Here is a 20,489-nt window from a genome sequence, read left to right as displayed (position 1 = left end):
TCATGACCTGAGCCGAAGTCGGACACTCAACCGACTGAGCCACCTAGGCGCCCCCATCTGCGTGATTTAGAAGATAATCCATAAACCAAACAGCCCTGTGGGCTGCCCTCCGCCTAATGTCCTTCCCGTGCTCCATCACCACCACCCCAGTCCCCACAGAGGAGCACTCACATTAGGCAACCACGTGTTGAATATGCCACTCCTGCCCATGCTCCACCACACGGGAGCTCGGAAAAATAGCTTTCCAAGCTGTGTGGTGGAACACCTTCATGAAGGGCGGGTCAGAACTATTTTGCACGTTGTCTATCTGGGTACTAGATTCACAGTTCACACTAGAATATAACAAGGCTCTGAGCAGAGCTTCCGTGAATAAACCTGTGACTTCACCCAGCATTCCAAGCAAATGCTGCACCCTCCAGCCTCCCTCTTTGGGGAGATCCCAAAGAGCCACTCCTCGTGTCCCTGGAACACTGGGAAACCATTCAAGAAGTTCAAAGAGAATAGGCAGTGACATGGTGACACATCATCATCCGGAAGGCTGCCCCTGGAGGCAGGCTCCCAGGAAGGTGTAGTACGGCTGCTGGGAGTGTCACAGGGAAAGAGGTGCTTCCAGAATGCTGGTGTTCCTCCTCCCTCCCCTCTTGCTGTGGTCAGATTCTGGGGCACTCACAAGGCCACATCTGCTAGTGGATAGTGTCCCTGGCACAGGGCTCTGACTGCTCTGCCACCTTGTCAATAGTGAGCGGACCCAGGGCCTTCTCCATGGGAAGGTGACCCAACTCCCTTCTGCTCTAGGACCCCCCCCCCCCCACACACACACACACAAGCAGCCCAGGTAGATGGCCAGAGGGACTTAGGGGGACAGAAACTGTACCTTCGGCTTTAAGCCCAAACCACCTGTTCCTTCCTTACTAGAATTCTGCACTAAGGTTTCAGCCCCAAACAGGGCTAATCATAAAAGGTTCATTCATTTTTCTCTGCAATTGTCCATTGTGTATGAATCTCCTTGGCATTCGAAACAAGTCTGCCTTCTGGGTCTCTTCATCTCATACCAACCAACAGCATCCAAGCCTCCTGCTACTTCCAAGGTGGCTGCAGGAGCGAGGAGGACGGGAAGAGATGAGGCCCACTCCGTCCAGAACAGCCTAATGTGCTCCTTGAGACTGCACCTCCTGCCCTTGAGGTCAGGGAGGTGGCTGACCTGCTTCAGTGGCTTCAGGCTGACCTGCTCTGGGGCTGCAGGGAGCAGAACTCCTGTAGACCAGGCCTTTGTGTATGGCTCACAGAAGCAGGGCCTGGTTGTCTGGCTGAATTGGTTAGACGCAGACCATTGCCCTTGACAACACCCATTCCTGTCACTTTGAGACCAGTACACATTGTCATGAGGTGCACCATGAGCATTTGCTCAGTTGAGTGTGGCATCCCTTCCAGGGCTGCTAGACAGGAGAAGGCACCACAGACTTGCAGATGTGAACCCACTCCCCCTCTACCCTCCATCGTCAGGCCCTCAAAGACCTGAAGATACCAGCAACCAAGGGAGCTCTGAGAGCCCCCTTTGAGAAAGCAGCACTGCTGGAAATAGGAAGCCAAGTGGGGGTCCCTAGGCAGTCAGGGGTAAGGGTTTGTAACTTCTTTCCAAGGTCACGGCATCACTAATGGTTTGAAAACCCAAGAGCAATGTCACCCCATCTCTACGATGAGTCTGGCAATGTGTGAAGGGACAGGGCAGGAAGATAGGAGGAGGGGTTAGGTATAACCACCTGTAGACACATGAGGTCCTATAGCAGGGGAGTAGAGGGTTCAGGGTGAGGTTCCAGAATAATGGTCATTTGGGGACCAAGAGAGGGTTCAGTCACAGGGGGCAGAGGTGGGAGGAACACCCAGGCTGAACGCTTTGGGAGATCCATGTGGTCTGCTCACCTAAGCCAGGGGTGCAGCCTTGTAGGAGAAGCAGAGCTCAAACTCACTGGCTAGGTGGGGTGGGTGACATTGAAAGATTGCTTTCAAGAGATTGAAAGCCAAGAGCCAGAAGCTGAGGCGTGATGGAATGCAGACAGGGAGAGGTTGACAGAAGCCACAGGGCACAGGTAATCTCACAGGCAATGCCTTGGTTTCGTGCCCCTATGGGGCCAGCTCCATAGGGCAAGGGGCACTACCTCACTTCTCTGTCATCTCTAAGCCGCTGACCTTGAATAGAATTAGTGCTCCAAAGAGTCTAACATGGGCCCCAGCTGAAGAGGATTGCAGGTAAACCAGCTTTCACAGGCACACCACTTCACAGTGCAGGAGGTCCTGTCCCATGCACCACTTCACCTGTGCCATGGTTCTCAAACTTCCCCCCATGGTCATTCTGATGTCAGTGGTCTGGACACACTATGAGAAACACCGATTCAGGGTTTCACAATTCACAATGACCCCATCAGATCGTGTGGTTGCTATATTGCTGTAGTCCCCACTTTTCTGGTAAGGAAACAGGCTCAGCTGAGCTAAGGAACATGTCTACGGTCTTAAGTTATAAAAGTAACCTCAAGCTTTCTTGGGGTCACCACACTAACAGGGGGTTATAGGATCTAGGAGGGTCTAAGTAGGAGAATGGGATGAGCCAGCGCCCCTCTCCCACCCTGCTTTCTCCACCTAAACACACCCTGCTTTTCAGACTCACCCCCACCCAAAATGGCTTCCTTTCATGTCAGCCAACTGCTAGTTCTCCAAGGTTCCTTGCTTCACTGAACCCCTCCTGTTAGTGAAGCATCCCAGAGACCCTATCACTGAACCCCTCCTATTAGTGAAGCATCCCAGAGACCCTAATTCCTGGGAAGGATACAGGCCCGTATGTGGACCAGGAAGTCAAGGAGGTGGGGCTGCAGTATGACTCTTGAGAGTCCTTGCTCCATTAAATTTTTTTTTTAATTTTTTTTCTAATGTTTATTTATTTTTGAGACAGAGACAGACAGAGCATGAACGGGGGAGGGGCAGAGAGAGAGGGAGACACAGAATTGGAAGCAGGCTCCAGGCTCTGAGCCATCAGCCCAGAGCCTGACGCGGGGCTCAAACTCACGGACCGCGAGATCGTGACCTGAGCTGAAGTCCGGACCCTTAACCGACTGAGCCACCCAGGCGCCCCCATTAAATTTTTTAAATTATACTTTACAAATGCATTGATATAAAGATGAATATATTAATATCATATATTAAAACATTTTCTTTGATCTAAAAGTTTATTCTAGCTTTAAAAGAAAACATTTTCATGGGCCTCTCTTGGTAGCAGAAAAATGCCCCACCCCCAAAGATGTCCATGTTTTCTTTTCATACCTGGAATCTGTGTTGATGTTAGAGTACATGGCAAAGGAGAATCAGGGTTGCAGACAGAATGAAGGTTTCACGTCATCTAACTTTAAAATAGGGAGGGGCACCTGGGTGGCTAAGCATCAGACTTCGGTTCAGGTATCTCGCAGCTCTCAAGTTCGAGCCCTGTGTCGGGCTCTGTGCTGACAGCTCAGAACCCGGAGCCTGCTTCGGATTCTGTGTCTCCCTCTCTCTCTCTCTCTCTGCCCCTCCCCCATTCGTGCTCTGCCCCTCTCTCTGCCCCTCCCCCATTCGTGCTCTGTCTGTATCTCTCAAGAAATGAATACACATTTAAAAAAAATTTTTTTAATTAAAAAAAATAGGGAGATTACCCATGTATCATCTGGGCAGCCCAAAGTCATCACAGGATCTTTAAAAATGGAACGGGGGGCGCCTGGGTGGCGCAGTCGGTTAAGCGTCCGACTTCAGCCAGGTCACGATCTCGCGGTCCGTGAGTTCGAGCCCCGCGTCAGGCTCTGGGCTGATGGCTCGGAGCCTGGAGCCTGTTTCTGATTCTGTGTCTCCCTCTCTCTCTGCCCCTCCCCCATTCATGCTCTGTCTCTCTCTGTCCCAAAAATAAAAATAAAAAAACGTTGAAAAAAAAATTAAAAAAAAAAAAAAAATGGAACGGAATCAGAGGAGGCAGTCGGAGAGGTGGCAGCGTGAGAACTCGTCCTAATGTTCCTGGCTTTGAAGATGCAAGAGGCTGCCAGCCAAGGAATGGGCAGTCTTTAGAATCGGTAAGGCTAAGGAACGGATTCCCCCCAGAGCACCCAGAAATTCAGGCACGCATGCTTGCCGACACTAGGAGCTTAAGGCCCATTGAGAGCTCTGCGGACTTCTGATCTCCAGAATCATAAATAAATAAATTTGTGTAAGTTTGTGGTAATTGTCACAGCAGCAATAAGAAACTAACACAACCGCTAAAAGTATGCTGGGCCCCAGGCACTGTGCCCCCTGGCCTGGTGGTCCGCGGACCCCGGGGCAGTCTCGGACCCTGCCCTGCCACTCACCAGCCGCCAACAACACGTGCTGCTTAATGTCTGGGCGCTGTGACGTAGGTGTTGCTTTCCCCCGTCTACCCAGCATCCCAAGGCTTGAGAAGTGAAACAATTCGCTAGTGAGCGTTTTTTGCTCCAGAATCCAGGAAGGGGGGGGGGGGGGGGCGCGCTGCGTGGCCGCACGACCCTCTGGGTGCGGCGCTGCTCTTCACCACTTGTAATGAAAGGCCCGCGAGGCCACCAGGGGGCAGCAGAGGCCTGACCCCGCCCGCCCGCCGTCCGACTGCGCCTGCGCGGAGCCCGCCGCGGCCGGGGACGGGAAGTGGGCGGGGCCGGCAAGGAGCGGCTCGCGGGGTCCGGAGTGGCGGAGTAGCAGGTGAGGACCTTGGGGTCTGGGGAATGAGGAGCCCGGGGGGGCGGGGTGGAGGTAGGCGTGGGACCGGAGGGCTGACCGCGCTGGTGTGAGGCTCAGGTGGAGACCTGAGGCATATAGGAGTGAAACGAGGCGCTGAGGAACCAGAGGGTGCGGAATAGGGGGCTGGGGAGGCAGGGAGGCCGAGATGGGAAGACCCAAGGGGTTCAGGGGCCGAGTGGGGAAGCTGAAGAGCGGAGGGAACACTTGGGGGCCTGAGGAACTCGAGGCAGGGAATTGGAGGGCAGGGGAGCCAAGGATGTAGAGTTGGGGGGCCATTGGGCCGACGGGGGTGTGGCCGAGCCGAAGGCCAGGTGGGAACTGGGGGCGGTGAAGCGGAATGGATGCTGAGGGGTGACGTGCCCCCTATTTGCCCGGGCCGAGCTCCCATTCCTAGGACCATCTGGCCTGGACCCACTGCCCTGACCCCTACCCCACCAGTCCCTGCACCTTTGCCAGACCACACCTCTGCCCACGTGCCCCTACCCCAAGGCCTGCCTCCACCCATGGCCCTCTTCCAAGTGTATTTAAAGTGAGTGTTTTAATAAAAGGGAATCCTTGGGCTGCTGCAACTTTAGCCCCAGATGTGTGAAATCTAAATCTCAGGCAGGGAGGTGATGGACTCCACCACCACTGGTAGCTGTGTGACCTCACCCAAGCTTCCCAACCTCTGTGCAATAGGGAGAAATGACACCTGATTGTAGAGATTTTAATGCAGGACCTAACACATAGTGAGGACCGGTTGATGGTGATGGACTCCTCCCCCACAGCCTTCCATCCAGCGGAACACAGGTCCTCATGGTATTTCCTGGGACAAGTTCTGTGGGCCGAGCTGTACTCCCACCATGGGAGATAGAATGTAGGGCCAACACTCTGAGGTCATCTCTAGCTCACTTCTGCCCTTTATGCCCATATCTGGCCTGTTGTCAAATCTCACTCTTTTCTTCCTACAACTGAGCTGAAAGTGACAAAAGGCATCAGAAGACCTCATGTGAGTCTGGCTTTGCCATTTCCTCATGTGTGACCTTAGGCGGGTTGTTACCCTCCGCAAGCCTATTTCTTCATTCGCGGTGTGGCCTGACAGCATGTACTTCGCAGCCTAGTTGTGCAAGAGGTAACAAAACAAATACCAATGTGAATACCACTTTGAAAGTTGTAAACCTCTATACAAGTTCATTTGTAGAATTCCTTTTGAGATATTGCCTGAGGCCAACCCTGTCTTTAAAAACCTTTCTCTGCTGATCCCTGTTCTCCGAAGAATATTTTAACTTCCTCTTTGAAGGTGCCAGTCCTCAGGCTGCTTATCTCAGCCTACACCACCCACTGGCAGTGGCAGAAGGCAGCCAGCATCTTGGCTTCTGCCATCACACTTACCAGGTTCCCTGCACAAAGGGCCATGATAACACCCAAGAAGACAGGGGTGGGCTTCCTGACTTCAGTACAGAGAAAGTAACACCTATAAAAAGTGGTGGTTGCACAACAGTGTTAATGTTCTTGATGTCATAGAACCATAGACCTAAGAATTGGGGTAGAATGATAAATTGTAGGTCATGTATATTTCATCACATTTTTTTTTACATTTATTTATTTTTTGAGAGTCATAGACAGAGCACAAGTTGGGGAGGGGCAGAGAGAGAAGGAGACACAGAATCCGAAGCAGGCTCCAGGCTCTGAGCTGTCAGCACAGAGCGCAACGCGGGTCTCAAACTCACAAACCATGAAATCATGACTTGAGCCAAAGTCGGACGCCTAACCAACTGAGCCACCCAGGCGCCCCTTACCACGTTTTTTAAAGAGAAAAATGTCACGTATGTAGAAAAGGATCTGGAAAATTAACACCATGTTCTTCCCCATGGTTGCTTAGGAATAAAGAAAGAAAATTCTCCATTTATGGACAAATTTTTAAAGATGAAGGCGATACTTTGTAACGATGCAGTTTCCGTTCTTAAGGATTGCTATTTTTTGCATTACTCCTACCTCCTGAAGTCAAGCAGGACTCTCAAGTATTTTGTCCACACGATCTAGAAAAATGCAATTGTACACATATGCATTAGTTGAGCTTATGAGTCAAAACTGATAAACTAGAGGAAAATAAGTATTTTTTATTTGGGGTCTAGCACATGGAAGACCGTGTGCTAGACCCAAAGGTGTGACAGTTTCAGCAGAGCTTGGATCAAAGAGGTCTGAAGGGCAAAAGGGTATGCCACGAGGCAAGGCACAGGAACTCGGAGGTGAGGGGCTGGACCAGGGTGATGAGCACAGAAATGAAAGAAGGGAAGCCAAGAGGGACTGAATTCCCAGGCTGGTGACCAATGATGGGTGGGCAGGGTTTCTGTTGCAGTTAGGGGCCAGGCTCCACAGACTCCCGGGTGTGAACCCCACTGAGGGACTTCCAACAACTCACTTGGTTCTTTTGCTGCAACCCCCACCTGTAAAGGGGGATTAATGACAACAGGTTGCCGGGAGGTGAAAAGACGGAGATGCAGGAAGACTGCCATTGTTGCTGGCAGCCTCGGGCCCCTGGCAGATGTAGGCTGGCGGCACCGTTATGCCGGCCTCCGCGGCTGCCAGCCGACGAGCAGCGTCATTCCCGGAGCCCCGAGGACCCGGCCATGGGCCAAATGTGCCCAGTCTGGTTGAGGCAGGTGACAAGGGGGTTGGTAGCCCAGTGTTCCTCCCATGCCCACCCCTGGGCCTTAATGATTTGCACAGACGTTACGCACAAGCTCCCCTCCTCAGAACCCCTCACCAGTGCACGCAGTCAGGGCCCCCAACGGAGCTCTGGCTCATGTTGCGCCACCTGCCAGCTGGCTACTGAGACTGTCCCCTCCAGGTGGTCCTGCAAGAGCTCAGGGCCACAGCTCCGTCCCCTGCCCCTCCTAGCACTGGGGCTTTCTCTGGGGCCCCCTTTACTTTCGGAATCTCTCCCTCCTGCCCTCTTCATGCCTTTATCTTTCAGCCCTAGGCTCCTGGAGGCAGGGATTGTTTTGCTTATAACTGTATGGCAGACATCACAGATTTGGAGTTTGTTGAAAAAAAGGACAAGGAAGGAAATTACTCTTGACTTTTACCCCAGCTGGGCCCCAGGGAAGGAAAGCCGTGTCCTGGTTCCTCTCCTGGCCTCTTGCCTCAGCCAGGTGATACAGAGACAAGCCTGGTTGGTCCTCAGCAGGGAGGATGGCTCTGGGCCACCCGCTTGTCTAACAAAGGAAGGCAGCTGGCGCAGGCCCTGGGAATAAGCCAGTCCACACCCTGGCAAATACAGGCCAAGCATGCACACAAACACTGTCACACCCGTGCTGCCGTCCCCACTCACCCCTGACCCTTACCCAACTCAGCAGGCATGTCACAGGCTGCCATCCAGGCCTGTGCCTGACCCTGGGCTTGGGGCAGTGGGCATGGGGCAGAGACAGAGAGGAGGGGTCACCAACCCCCAGGGAAAGGGGCAGGCTCTGGGGAAGGGGACTTCAGGCACAGAAAACAGCATCCCAAGGAGGTTCCCGCATTCCAGAACATTGAGCAAATGCCCCCTGGCAAGTGAGGTGGCAGGTGAAGGGTCTTGAATTCTGTGCTTTATTTACACGGGGGTGGGGGGGGGGGGGGCGGGGGAGGAGGGAGTGTCTCAAACTAGGGCCCTCCTGTGCATTTTGGGGAGGTTAGCAAGCAAGCTCTCCTCTCATTTTGGTCTTAATCATACACTTAAGAGGCTCTCTCTTTGTGCCGCCTAAGATTCCAGTGCCTGTAAGAGTATTGTTTCTGGGCTCGGAATTGCTGGGAGGCAGAAGGCATTTCATGAAGGAGGAGTGGGGGTGCAGGCTGTTGCTTGAGGGCAGCTCTGCGGTACTCACATTTGTCTCCCCCCTAAGCAACAGGCCAGAGCTGTTCGCTGGCAGAAGTGGCTTGGCCTCCTTCTCTGCCTGAGGGTGTCAGAGGCTGCTGGGAAATTCACAGTCTTCTTATTTTTCTCTGGCTTGGTTCTCTGTGCTCTGCTGTGCTGTGCGGCTCTGCCAGCCTGCCTTCTCCCCAGTTGACCCTCACCGCCCCCCACAAGGCTCCCAGCCCTTTCTGATCTTCCCAGTTCACAAAGTCTCACCTTTATGGTTAGAATACAGTTTTCCGACCTGCTCTTGTCCTGATTTCTGCTTCTCTTTGACCATCTTTTTTTTTTTTTTTTTTTACCTGTTTGCCTTTTGTAACCTGGGGTCACATTGTACTTACATCTATTTGTAAGTAAACGTGAAGAATGGCAGTGATTTTAAATCTGTCCCTGTTACCTTCCATCATAAGTGCCCTCATTTCTATATTATTTCTGTGGCCACTTTAAAAAGTCAACTTTTGACAAGTCTCTGAAAGAGAGAGGTTTTCTGTTTTTTGTTTGTTTTTTTTTTAAATTTTTTTTTTAATGTTTATTTCTTTTTGAGACAGAGACAGAGCATGAGCTGAGGAGAGTAGAGAGAGAGAGGGAGACACAGAAACCGAAGCAGGCTCCAGGCTCCGAGCTATCAGCACAGAGCCCGACATGGGGCTCGAACTCACAAACTGGGAGATGATGACCTGAGCAGAAGTCAGACACCGAACTGACTGAGCCACCCAGGTGCCCCTGTTTGTTTGTTTTTTGTTTACCTCCCATGTCCCTCCAAATTTCTCCCAGATTAGACATTGAACTTTCCCTCTCCTTTTCACCCTGTGCTTTTCTGCTTTTTGGGGTTTTTTTCTTAAGTTTATTTATTTTGAGAGAGCAGAGGAGGGGCAGAGAGAGAGAGAGGGAGACCAAGAATCCCAAGTAGGCTCTGCATTGTCAGTGCAGGACCTGACGTGGGGCTCAAACTCACAAACCTGGAGATCAGGCGCCTATGCTCAGGTGGGCTCAGGCGCCTGTGCTTGGTGGCCAGGGTGTGGCACACCTGGATGTGGGGTAGGAAGTGGGGCTTTGAGAGCGAACAGGGAAGGGTGTATGCCAGAAGACAGGCTCCAGACCCATTTGGGTCTGGAGGGCTGAACATGAGAAGCAGCAGTCCAGGCGGGCCACGCAGGAGTCTGACAGACAGGCCTTTGCTGGCCCAAGGGGGCAGGGTAAGGGAAGAAGATGGGCTGGCAGTACATGGAGGTCCTGAGCTGGGAGAGAGGAGCTGGAGGCCCACTTTGGGGAGGATAATAGGGCAGGAGCCATGAGTGAGTGAGGCCCTCGTGGGAGAAGAGCTGGGCAGGGTGGTGATGACTGTGGGCTCCAGAATCCCTCCTGGACCCTACCGTCCATTGTCAGAGGGCTGCCCCTCTCCAAGCCTCACTGTTCCCTTCTATGAAATGGGGGCTCGTCCTGGCTCCCAAGGTTGTTATGGCTTGGCAGCTAGTAAGCCCTTGGCCTTCCTGAGGATGAGGGAGGAAGAGCGTGACAGGTGGGAGCCAGTGCCCAGTGCCCAGCAGCCTGGGCTCTCCCTGGTGCTTCTCCTTCAGCCAGGGCTTAGGAGGCCCAGGACTGCTCCTGTTGGAGAAAACACATCACAGATGTCCCCAACTTTCCTGGCTTCTGTCCTGCCCACGCCCCTGGGGTGCCCTGCAGCCTCTGGGGCCCCTTCCTACTCCCCCTCTTGTCCATGTCCAAAAACAGCCCAGGGTCGGCCCTGGCACTGTCCAGACTCTTTTTTTTCTTCCCCCAACCGATGTCCCTTCTCTCTTCTATGCTCACAGACCTGATGGTATCACTTCCTCACCTTCTGGCTCCCGAGGTCCCAGGGTCAGGTTGAATTACCTGTTGTGTTTTTTTGCCTCAATGGCCTGGCCCTGGAGTCCCTCTCCTGCCCGCCCTTGGCCATGCCAGCCATCCTCCACCAGGAACACACCTTCCTTCTCTGTCACTTCTCCTTCAGGGCACCCATGTGGCCTCTGATCTCAGCTCTGTCTCCTTCTCTTGGGCCACTTCTCTTGGGCTCCCAAGTATCCCCTCTTGGACCCATGTCAGGACACTGATCAGCGTCGTTGCTCCCACTTACTTGGGTGTTCTGAACTATATGTGAAGCCAGTAGCCCTGACCTTCTGCCTTGAGGCCCTGGGCTTGGTGTAGTACCTGCCATATGATGTTTTGAGGTAAAGGAGAGAAAGCAAGGCACCACACACTCAACACTGTGGGGTGAGGGCACAGTTACCCCAAGAGCAGGGCGCTGTTTGCTGACCCTCACGTCTCTCCTCAGAGTGAAGATCACCCAGAACCCCGGCAGAGCTCCCCCGGGATGCTGTGGACATGGCCTCTGGAGACCCACAGCAGAGCAGCCAAATGGCAGAGGAGATCCCGGGCTTCCTGGACGCCTTCCTCCGTGACTTCCCAGCCCCACTGAGCCTAGACACCCCTTTGCCATGGAAGGTCCCAGGAACAGTGCTGAGTCAGGAGGAGGTGGAGGGTGAGCTGGCCGAGCTGGCGATGGGCTTCCTGAGCAGCAGGTAAGCGGTGTACCAGCCAGGAGGGGACCACACGGGATGGGAGCAAGGGGCTTGGCATGTGCCATGTGTTGAACTTGACCTCAGCTGCCACTCACCCCACACGTCCTGCCTCCTCTTCCATCCCCATAACCGTGCTGCATTGCTTTCCCAGGGCTGTCATCATAAACTCATAGGCTGGGTGGCTTAGAACAACAGAAATGTATTGTCTCATGGTCCTGGAAGCCAAAAGTCAGGGATCAAGGTGTCAGCGGGGTCATGCTCTCTCAAACAAAGACTGTGGAGAATTAGTTCCAGGCCTTTCTCTTAGCTTCTTGCCAGCAGGCCTTAGTATTCTTTCGCCTGTAGATGCATCACAGCAGTCTGGCCTTCATCATGACATGGCATTCCCCCCGTGTGTCTGTCTTCATGTGGCATTCTCTTTCTGTCTGGGTTTCTTCTCATAAGGACACCGGTCTTATTAGATTTAGGGCCCACCTTGCTCCAGTATGGCCTCATCTTACACCTGCAGAGACCCTAAATCCAAATAAGGTGACATTCTGAGCCACTGCAGGTTAGGACTTCAACATATCTTTTGGGGGGGGGGGGGGGGGACACAGTTGAACCCATGACAGGTGCAGCAGATCCTGTTTCTGTCCCATTTCACAGATGGGGAGGCAAAGGCCAGGTGAGTTAAGAGACTGGCCAAGGCCTCAGGGTGGGCAAGGGCCAGGCCGTGTGCCTACCACTCTGCCCGTGGCCACAATGACCAGGTTGTTTTGTCTGCTGTTCACAGGTGGCAGCTGAGGCACAGAGATGAGACACAGCAAGCTTAGCAGATTTGAAGGGAGAAAGAAACAGATCGTAAGGGCTAGTAGGCCATGCAGCATCTGTGTGAACCTCCTTCCTCCCCAGGGGCTGGGCCCACAGTCCCTAGTCACTGTGTCACCCCTAAAGTGGGACACACACCTGGCCTCAGCATACTGGCATTTTATTTTAGTGTCCCCAAGCATGTTTCCTTTGTGGCAGGTCAGCTCTATCCCTGCACACACACCCTGCCCTGAGGGCCTGCTTGGTGGTATCCAGCAGAGTTCAGGACTCTTGCTCACCGCATATGGGGTGGGAGCCTGAGTCAATGAGCGTGAAGGTCAGTGTGAGCTGGCCCATGTCTACCCTGACAGTCCCACAGCCCACAGAGCTCAGGAAGACATGCCCGGTGACCATGTCCTTTTAGGATGTGGCATGTGCAAAGGGTGTTACTGGCTTGTTCTGTTCTGCTTTGAGGAAATATTTTAGAGGCAGGTGGCATAAAGCAAGTTGGTGAAACGTAGTAGGCCAAAGTTGCTAGATTCTGGAGAGGGGAGAGGAGGGTTCCCAGGGCTCTGCCTCCCTCAGGGCCCAGGGCCACAAGGTCTGTCCCCACAGCAGCCGTTGGGACTTCTGTGAGGGCTTAGGGACTGTGGGGGGGGGGGGGAATGCAAGCCGGGGAGGATTGGTACCCTGGCTGCCCCTGCATGAGAGCCAAGAGCCTGGGTAGAGTGAGAGCACCAGCATAGTGCCTGCTATGCCAGGGATGAAGACACGTCCACAGGGATAAAGAGAAAGTGACCTGGGGATGGAGGCGGGAGAGAGCCCCAGGCTAGTAGCTCAGAGTCAGAAGAAGGACAAGCTACCAGTGTGAACAGTCAGTCAGCTGCCGGTATGTGGAGGGAAGGACACAGAGGAGGGACATGCCCAGAGGGGCGGGTATCCCGGAAGGTAGGGCTGGTTTCGCTCTGTGGTGATGGAGATGAAAGGGGGTGAGGAAGAGGAGGGCAGCCAGGCAGTGGCAGGAGCAGGTGACCAGCCCTCCTGCCTAGGGATGGGCCTGAGCTGGAGAAGTCAGGGGACAGTTGGAGGGGTCTGCAGAGTGCAGGGCCATGGGGGTGAGGGAGTTTTAGTTATGTCAGAGGCCATGTGTCTCAGGCTACATGGAGAAGAAAAGCAGGACTTGCTTGAGGTGACATGGGACCTCATGAGGCCCTAGTGGCAGTGCCTGGGCTCAGGTGTTGAACAGGCACCCTGTTAATTAGCAGGATGGTGGAGTAGGCCTGAGATCATTAGCCATGAGGGAGAGGCCAAGGGTCATGGCCCCTGTAAACCCCCCAATAAATCCATCTTAAAACACTTTTAAAACATAATATTGTGGGGATGCCTGGGTGGCTCAGTCGGTTAAGCATCCGACTCTTGATGTCAGGTCAGGCCTTGCTCTCAGGATTATGAGTTCAAGCCCCAGCGTTGGGCTCCGCGAAACCTACTTAAAACAAAAACGTAATATTGTAAAGGCATGTATTTTCCAGTCATCTTAAGGGATTTATCTTCAGTTATTTTCATCCTTTTCTAGTATTTCTTCCCTGTGTAGACCCTATAGTCACACATGTGGTCACGTGTTGTCTACACTGTGTCTGTCAGTAACACCCCACAGCACGTTCCTGGCAGCTTCCTGGTGGGCTCCTGTCCGTCTGTTTCCTGTTCCTGTCACTGGTGTGCAGGCCCCTGGGTGTAAGGGGCTCTAAGCATAGTGGCGCATGGCATTTTTCCAGATTGTAAATGGTGTCATTCATGAGACTGTTAGAAAGTCAGATCACCAAGTTCAAGGGTGCAATGATTTATATCCTGTCTTCCCCCTTGTTAGTGGTTCTGTGTGCTGTCTCAGGTCCCCAAGCAGTTTGTACCTTACACTATAATTATTCATCTGCATTTCTGTCTTTGCTACTAGACTGCAAACTTGAAAATCCTGAGGCAGGCAAGTGGGACTAGAGCATTTCTTGGGTACCTAGGTCTTGCACACACCTTCTGTTCATTGTAGAATCTTCTGGAATCTTTAGGAGCTCTGACTGCTGCAGGGCCCACGGGCCTGGAGGGTGCACAGGCAGATGACCCCTGAATGGGGGTGGACAGTGCATTCAGGAAGTGAGGCCTGTGGCCTGAGGCCAAGCATTGTCTGAGTCACCACTGCTGGAAGCTGCTTCCCTGACCCTGGTGGCCTCTGTAGGCCTGCAGGAAGTCACAGCACCACCTCCCCGGGAGCAACACCCCTTCTCCCTGCTTGAACAAGGAAAACCAGTAGTTAGCAGGAAATCCCCAAACAGCAGAGGAACTCATTTCTCATGTCTTGGCTGGTTGTTTTCTAAAGGCAGTTCCAGAGGCTTCTGCCCTGAGTCACCTTCTCCTTTTAAATCACAAATTCATCCCAGTAGATTCCTAAGACCGTCTGTAGACACACCATGGACACCCAGCCCCCAAAGAGAAGTGACCCATTTGTCTGGCTGTTGGGAAGTGGTTGTCCTTAGGGGAAAGCCAGTTGCATCTGCCCAGCAGAGAATTGCTGGCTACCCTGGGCATTGCCCCCCAGCCCTGAAGAACAGACACACAAGGATGAGCACACATCCTCTGGCCTGTGAAGGGCTCCCACTGGTGGGGAGGCAAATTCTGGGGTCAGGATGCATCTAGAGGTATAGGGACACCAAGGGGATTGACCCCTACACATGGGGGAGCCATGGGAGGCTTTCCATGGACATGGTGTGAGAAGCACCACAGGCCAAGCAATTTAAACACAAAAAATGTGTTGTCTCAGAGTTCTGGAAGCTGTAGTCCAAGATCGGGGAATCAGCAGGGCTGGTTCCTTCTGGTGATTTCTGGCTCATTACCCCAGCCTCTGCCTTCATCTCCGCATAGAGTTCTCCCTTTGTGCATCTGTGTCTGAATTTCCTGTATGTTACTGGATTAGGGACCCACCCTACTCCAGTGTGACCTAATTGCATCTTTTTCTAAATAAGCTCACATTCTGAGGCATTGGTAGTTCGAACTTCAACATATGAATTTGGGGGGGACACAATTCAACCCATAAGACTCAAAACCCTAGAGGTCCCCAGGTGGTATTGGTGACCATGAGCTGTCAACAGTCTGGATACTGGGCAGTTGTCCGGCCCGGTCACGGGGGCCAGCAGACACATCTCTTCCCCACCAGCCCTACCCATGTTTGGTGTAGCTTGGGACCTGATGAATGGCATTGAGTGGATGTCCCATCCAGCTCCTCGAGGCCCGGAGGCTGACCTGCTCCTTGTGGCTGCACATTGTGGTGCGAGCAGTTATCACTACCTCTGGCAGGGCCCCCTGAGTGGAAAGGAGGTCTCTCATCTGGAACATTCGGGTAGGCACTGGGGTATTAGCTTCTGCTGAAGTGCCAGCCCCACTTCACTTCTTGTTCCTGTCCCCAGGAATGCTCCCCCACCACTTGCTTCATGTCTGGCCCACGAGGCGGTTTCCCAGCTGCTGCAGATGGACCTTTCTGAATTCAGGAAATTGCCCAGACAGGAGGAGGAGGAGGAGGAAGATGACAACAAGGAAGAGAAGGCCCCTGTGACCCGTGAGTTCTCTTCCCTCCCTGGCCTGGAGGCTTAGCCCATGACAGACTCACCAGCCAGACAAGGGAAAGGCCTCAGGGAGTGCCAGTTTGGGAGATGTCAGGGCTCACCTGGGCTCCACAGCCTTTCCTATTTTGCTGCTAGAGGGGTGGTCTCAGGCAACATGTGGCTGAGGGCCACAAAAGGGCAGCGCCAGCCACATGTGTTCATGACAGTGTGGCAGAATGGAGGTGCAGAGAAAACACACCAGCACAAGGTCAGCAGAGGGAGGGCAGCTGAGCTTCAGAACAGCTCAGGAGATGAATAACGCTTTTCCCGTTTTACATGGGAGGAGACTGAGGTGGTAACTCAGCCACCCACTTGCTCTTCTGCCTCAGCTGACATTGCCCCAGGGTGGCGTGGGAGTCAGGAGGGTGACGTGAGCCATTGCTGGGGGCGGCCTCAGGGTCCAGCTGGTAGAAAATGCCAGAGCTTGGGCCCATTGTCTGGGCCGATCCAACTCAGGACACAGTCAGGTGGAGACTCTGCAGTGTCTGAAAGCTGGCTTGGGGATGGGCCGATGGGCCTTGTCTGTCTGCCTCCTCCTGGGAGACTGGCTAGCAGGGTGGGCCCCAAGCCACACCGCCCAGCCTGAGGAACCCAGAAACAGGCATGGCTCTTATTTTGCATGTCTTTCTTTCACTTTCCTAATACAGTAGGATCCCCCCTCTCACCCAAGGGGGATATATTCCAAGACCGCCAGGGGAGGCCTGAAACCTCAAATGGTACCAAACCCTATACATTCTGCATTTTTTCCTATACACACATACCTATGAGCAACTTGAATTTATAAACTAAGCACAGTAAGAGATTAACAACAATAGCTGATACTCAAATAGAACAGTTATAACGATATGCTGTCATAAAAGTGGTATGAGTGTGGTCTCTCTCTGAATATCTTACTGTACTATACTCGCCTTCTTGGTGTTGGTGTGAGATAATTAAATGCCTACATGATGAGATGAAGTAGGTGAATGACCTGGCATTACAGGGTAGCGTTAGGTCACTGTCGACCTTCTGACGATACATCAGGAAGAGGATCATCTTCCAGACCACAGTTGACTGCCTGTACTGAGACCGCGGAAGGCAAGCAGATGGGAGGGGGAGACTACTGTACAATTTGCTGATTCTGTCTCTTTATATGTTGCATATAATTACTTCCATCAGGTCACGTATTTATTATCTATGTTACTTTAAGCTTAGCATTAGCACAAGCATTGAGGACAAACCAAGAACAGGCCGGGGAGAAAGAGGAAAAACATGTGGCCTCTCGCTTCAGCAGGTGCCAAGCCCTCCTCAGCCGTGTGCCCTGCCTTTTCCCTGGCTCCCTGCCCACGTTCCATCCCAGCACGGCCTCGCATTCCTGCCTGGGAGCTGGGGGAGACCCAGGCCCACAGTGACAGGCAGCCATTGTCCTCTGCAAAGCCTGCAGGCACACAGCCCCACAAAGGGAGCGCCCCACCCAAGAGTCCCGGCGGGAAACCAGCGCCACCTGCTGGCAGGAAGGCCCCAGGCGGTGGCTGGCACCCGCAGTGCCCTACACCTGGGGGTTCCCGCAGGCCAGTGAAGGAGGGAGGGGCCCATGTAGGAGGAAATCACAGCCTGCCCCCGCCCTCCACGCAGGCCTGGGCCTGTGGTCTTGATCAGCTATCCCTGTCACTGGAGCAGAACATAGTTAAGTCTATCATTTCGAAGCCATTCATGCAAAATTGGCATCATGGCAGGTGTTATAAGCATCACTGCTCAAGGACAGAGATATGATTAAGACCTCTGTAGCTGTGTCAGGTGGGAACGCCAGCCAGCCCCTCCCCAGTGAGCAGGTCCTGTGGGCGCCCGGATGAGGCCCTCAGCCAGACAAGCAGGCATCTCCTGCCAGTGGCATCAGGAGTCTGTGAGCCAGCCGAACCTCCCATTGCTTATCCATTGCTTATCGTTGTCAGTGGTAATTGCCTTTGCTTAAGCCGAGATTCAAGTTCAAACACGCTGACGGAAATGGTAGGACAACCTAAGGCAAGAGGGTACACGGTGCCCTGTGCCTCCCTGGGTGTCTCAGGCCTAATAAAAGCAGAGCCCAGAGGGGGAAGAAAGGAGCCCAACAGCTCAGGTAGTCATACGAGCATAGCCATCTGCAGAGGAGAGAAGGAGGAGACTGGGGGAGGCGGCACTGTGCAGTCCAGCTGAATGACGGTCCTGACTTGTTGGCAGGGGGTTGGTTCACTGGGCCAAGTGTATGTGGACCTGTCTTCCCTGAGCTGAGCCTTCCTGTACCCACAGCCCCTCAGGCCAGTCCTGATGGTCTCCCGTTTTCTTGCCAGACACCTGAATGTCCCTTGTGTCCTGGGTATGGTGGCAGTGGCCAGTTCTAGACACCCCCGCCTTGGTGCATGGATTCCCTCAGATGTGTCTTCCCATAGTCTCTTGTGTTCTCAGACCCTCTCTGCCCCCCCCCCCACCTTGTCTCTGCCTCTCTTTTTATTCTATAGCCACTGCCTTTGGGCAGGAGCTCTTCTCCAACACCCCAAGTCCTATACGTGTGACCTGCGACACTCCTCAGTCTGCCCTCAAATCCCCCCCCCCCCCCAGGTGACTGGCTCTGACTGGCTCTGACTCTGGCTCTGCTGCATGTACCTGGGCCAGCAGGAGTCCCAGGAGGGCTTTACAGGTGGAAATGAACAGAGTCTCTGAGGCATGTCACCTGAGGTTTCCTTGGGACCTGTTCCTTGTTAATCTTTTCTTTAGAAAACAGGTTTAGATAGGATTTTTTTTAATGTTTATTTATTTACTTTGAGAGAGAAAGCAGGAGGGGCAGAGATAGAATCCCTGCGTTGTGAGGGAAGAGCCCAACAAGGGGCTCAATACCATGAACCATGAGATCATGACCTGAACCAAGTTGAGCACCCAACCAAGTCAGCCACTGAGCCTCCGCCCCCACTTTTTTTTTAAGCCATGTTGTAGAAGCTGTTACCTGTTGCTACATAACAAATTCTCCCAAAATTTAGTGGCTTAAACATTTATTATCCCATGGTTTCTGTGGGTCTGGAATTTGGGAGCAGCTGAGCTGGTAGTTCTGGCCCAGGGTCTCTCAGGAGATTGTGGTCACGAGCTTACAACCAGTGGGGGCAGAAGTTCCATTTCCAAGGTGGTTCAGTCACTTGGCTATTGGCAGGAGGCCTCAGTTCCTTACCACGTGGACCCTCCACAGGGCTTCTTGAGCATCCTCACAGTATGGCAGCCGGCTTCCCTCAGGGCCAGTGATTCACCAGGACAGAGAGAGAGAGACACAGACAGACAGGGAGAAGGAGAGCATGCAAGGTGGGAGCCACAGTGTCTCTTAGGAAGCTGTCATGGTCACTTCCATTTTATTCTGTTTACTAGGAGCAGGTCACTAAGGCCCATGCTTGAGGGAAAGGAAACCGGACTCCCAATCAAAGCATCAATGAATTTATGGGCATATTTTGAAACGATTACTAGGGCTAACACTTGTCATGGAAAATTGAAAAGGTACTAAGAAAGTATTCTTAAGAAAAAAACCTCACAGGCAGAGCTACCACCTGCAGACAACCACTGCTGACATTTTGGTTGTATGCCTTTCCTGCATTTTATTTTCCGAGTCCAAGCAGCTAAAGGCTTTTTCATGTCCTCACAATCAAACTGTATGTGGGATTTTCTGTTCTCTTTTTCTCATTTCCTTAATATCATGACATAAGCATTTTACGTGCTCACACACTCTAAAAGGCCATTTTTGTTTTACACTGTAATTTTTTTCCATTAAACTTTATTTTGAGATAACCATAGCCTCACATGCAGTTGTAAGAAATAATACAGAGGGAATCGACTGGGTGGCTCAGTCAGTTAAGCATCCAACTCTAGATTTTGGCTCAGGTCATGATCTCACTATTCGTAGGTTCGAGCCCTGCGTTAGGCTCTGCGCTGTCAACACAGAGCCTGCCTAGGATCCTCTCTTTCCTTCTCTCTCTGTCCCTCCCCGGCTTGTGCTCACTCACACTCTCTCTCTCTCTCTCTCTCTCTCTCAAAATAAATAAAAGAATAACCATCAAGCCATCATTATTAAAAGAAAAAAAAAAAAAAGAACACAGAGGGATTCCATGCATCCTTTACCCAGTCCCTCCACAATGGTAACATCTTGAAAAACTATATTTAAATATCATGACCAAGATCTTGACATAGCCAAGATACAGAACAGTTTCATCCTATGAGGATCCCACATTACCCTTTATGGCCACCCTAATACCCCATGCCCTGTCCCTAGTCCTGACAACCATTAATCTTCTCTATTTCTATAATTTTGTCATTTCAAGAATGCCTATGAATGGAATCATAGAATACATAAGTTTGGGGATAGGCTTTTTTCACTCCACATACTTCTCTGGAGATCCATCCGGGTTTCTGTGACCTGCCAATAGCTCCTTCCTTTCTTTCCTGCTGCGAGCAGTATCCCATGGCATGATGTCCTGAAATTTACCCACTCACATGGTGAAAAACATCTGGGCCATTTCCAGTTTTCACCTATTACAGGTGAAGCTGCTGGGAACACTGACTGGGGCTCACAGGTTTTTGTGTGAGCGTAGCTTTAATTTCTCTGGGATAAAAGCCCAGGGCTGCAGTGGCTGGGCCATGTGGCAGTTGCATGTTTAGTTGTGAAAATCATGATTAATAGCAGCTTAATTCTTCATCAAGAGAATAGAATGTAATTTATTCTGTCACTGGATACATAGTGTTTCTAATTAACACGCAATTATAAATGATTCTTTACTTCATCCTTAAATTATCCTTGCATTTCCAGCTATTTCCTTGGGGTGGGCTCCCACGAGTGGAGTTGCTCACTGTGGGACAGGAGGTTCCTTCCTGTGCATA

General features: G+C 52.4%; 1 protein-coding gene across 3 annotated transcripts in view; it reads left to right on the top strand.

The window, feature by feature from the left end:
* Positions 1-4,686: 4,686 nt before the first annotated feature.
* Positions 4,687-20,489, top strand: part of PPM1F (protein phosphatase, Mg2+/Mn2+ dependent 1F) — a 29,872-nt gene continuing 14,069 nt past the window's right edge. Inside the window, exons 1-3 of one of the 3 annotated variants that reach the window (XM_042961581.1) lie at positions 4,687-4,722; positions 10,947-11,193; positions 15,429-15,577. In XM_042961581.1, the coding sequence (XP_042817515.1) occupies positions 10,997-11,193; positions 15,429-15,577 (346 nt within the window). In that variant the 5' untranslated portion in view covers positions 4,687-4,722; positions 10,947-10,996. Of the gene's footprint in view, positions 4,723-5,068; positions 5,873-9,309; positions 9,353-10,946; positions 11,194-15,428; positions 15,578-20,489 lie in introns of those variants that run through there. The other 2 variants (XM_042961582.1, XM_007091082.3) reach the window with 2 other exon arrangements.

Source organism: Panthera tigris, chromosome D3 (genome assembly GCF_018350195.1).
Source record: "Panthera tigris isolate Pti1 chromosome D3, P.tigris_Pti1_mat1.1, whole genome shotgun sequence".
Lineage (NCBI taxonomy): Eukaryota > Metazoa > Chordata > Mammalia > Carnivora > Felidae > Panthera > Panthera tigris.
This window is presented reverse-complemented; position numbering and strand designations above follow the sequence as displayed.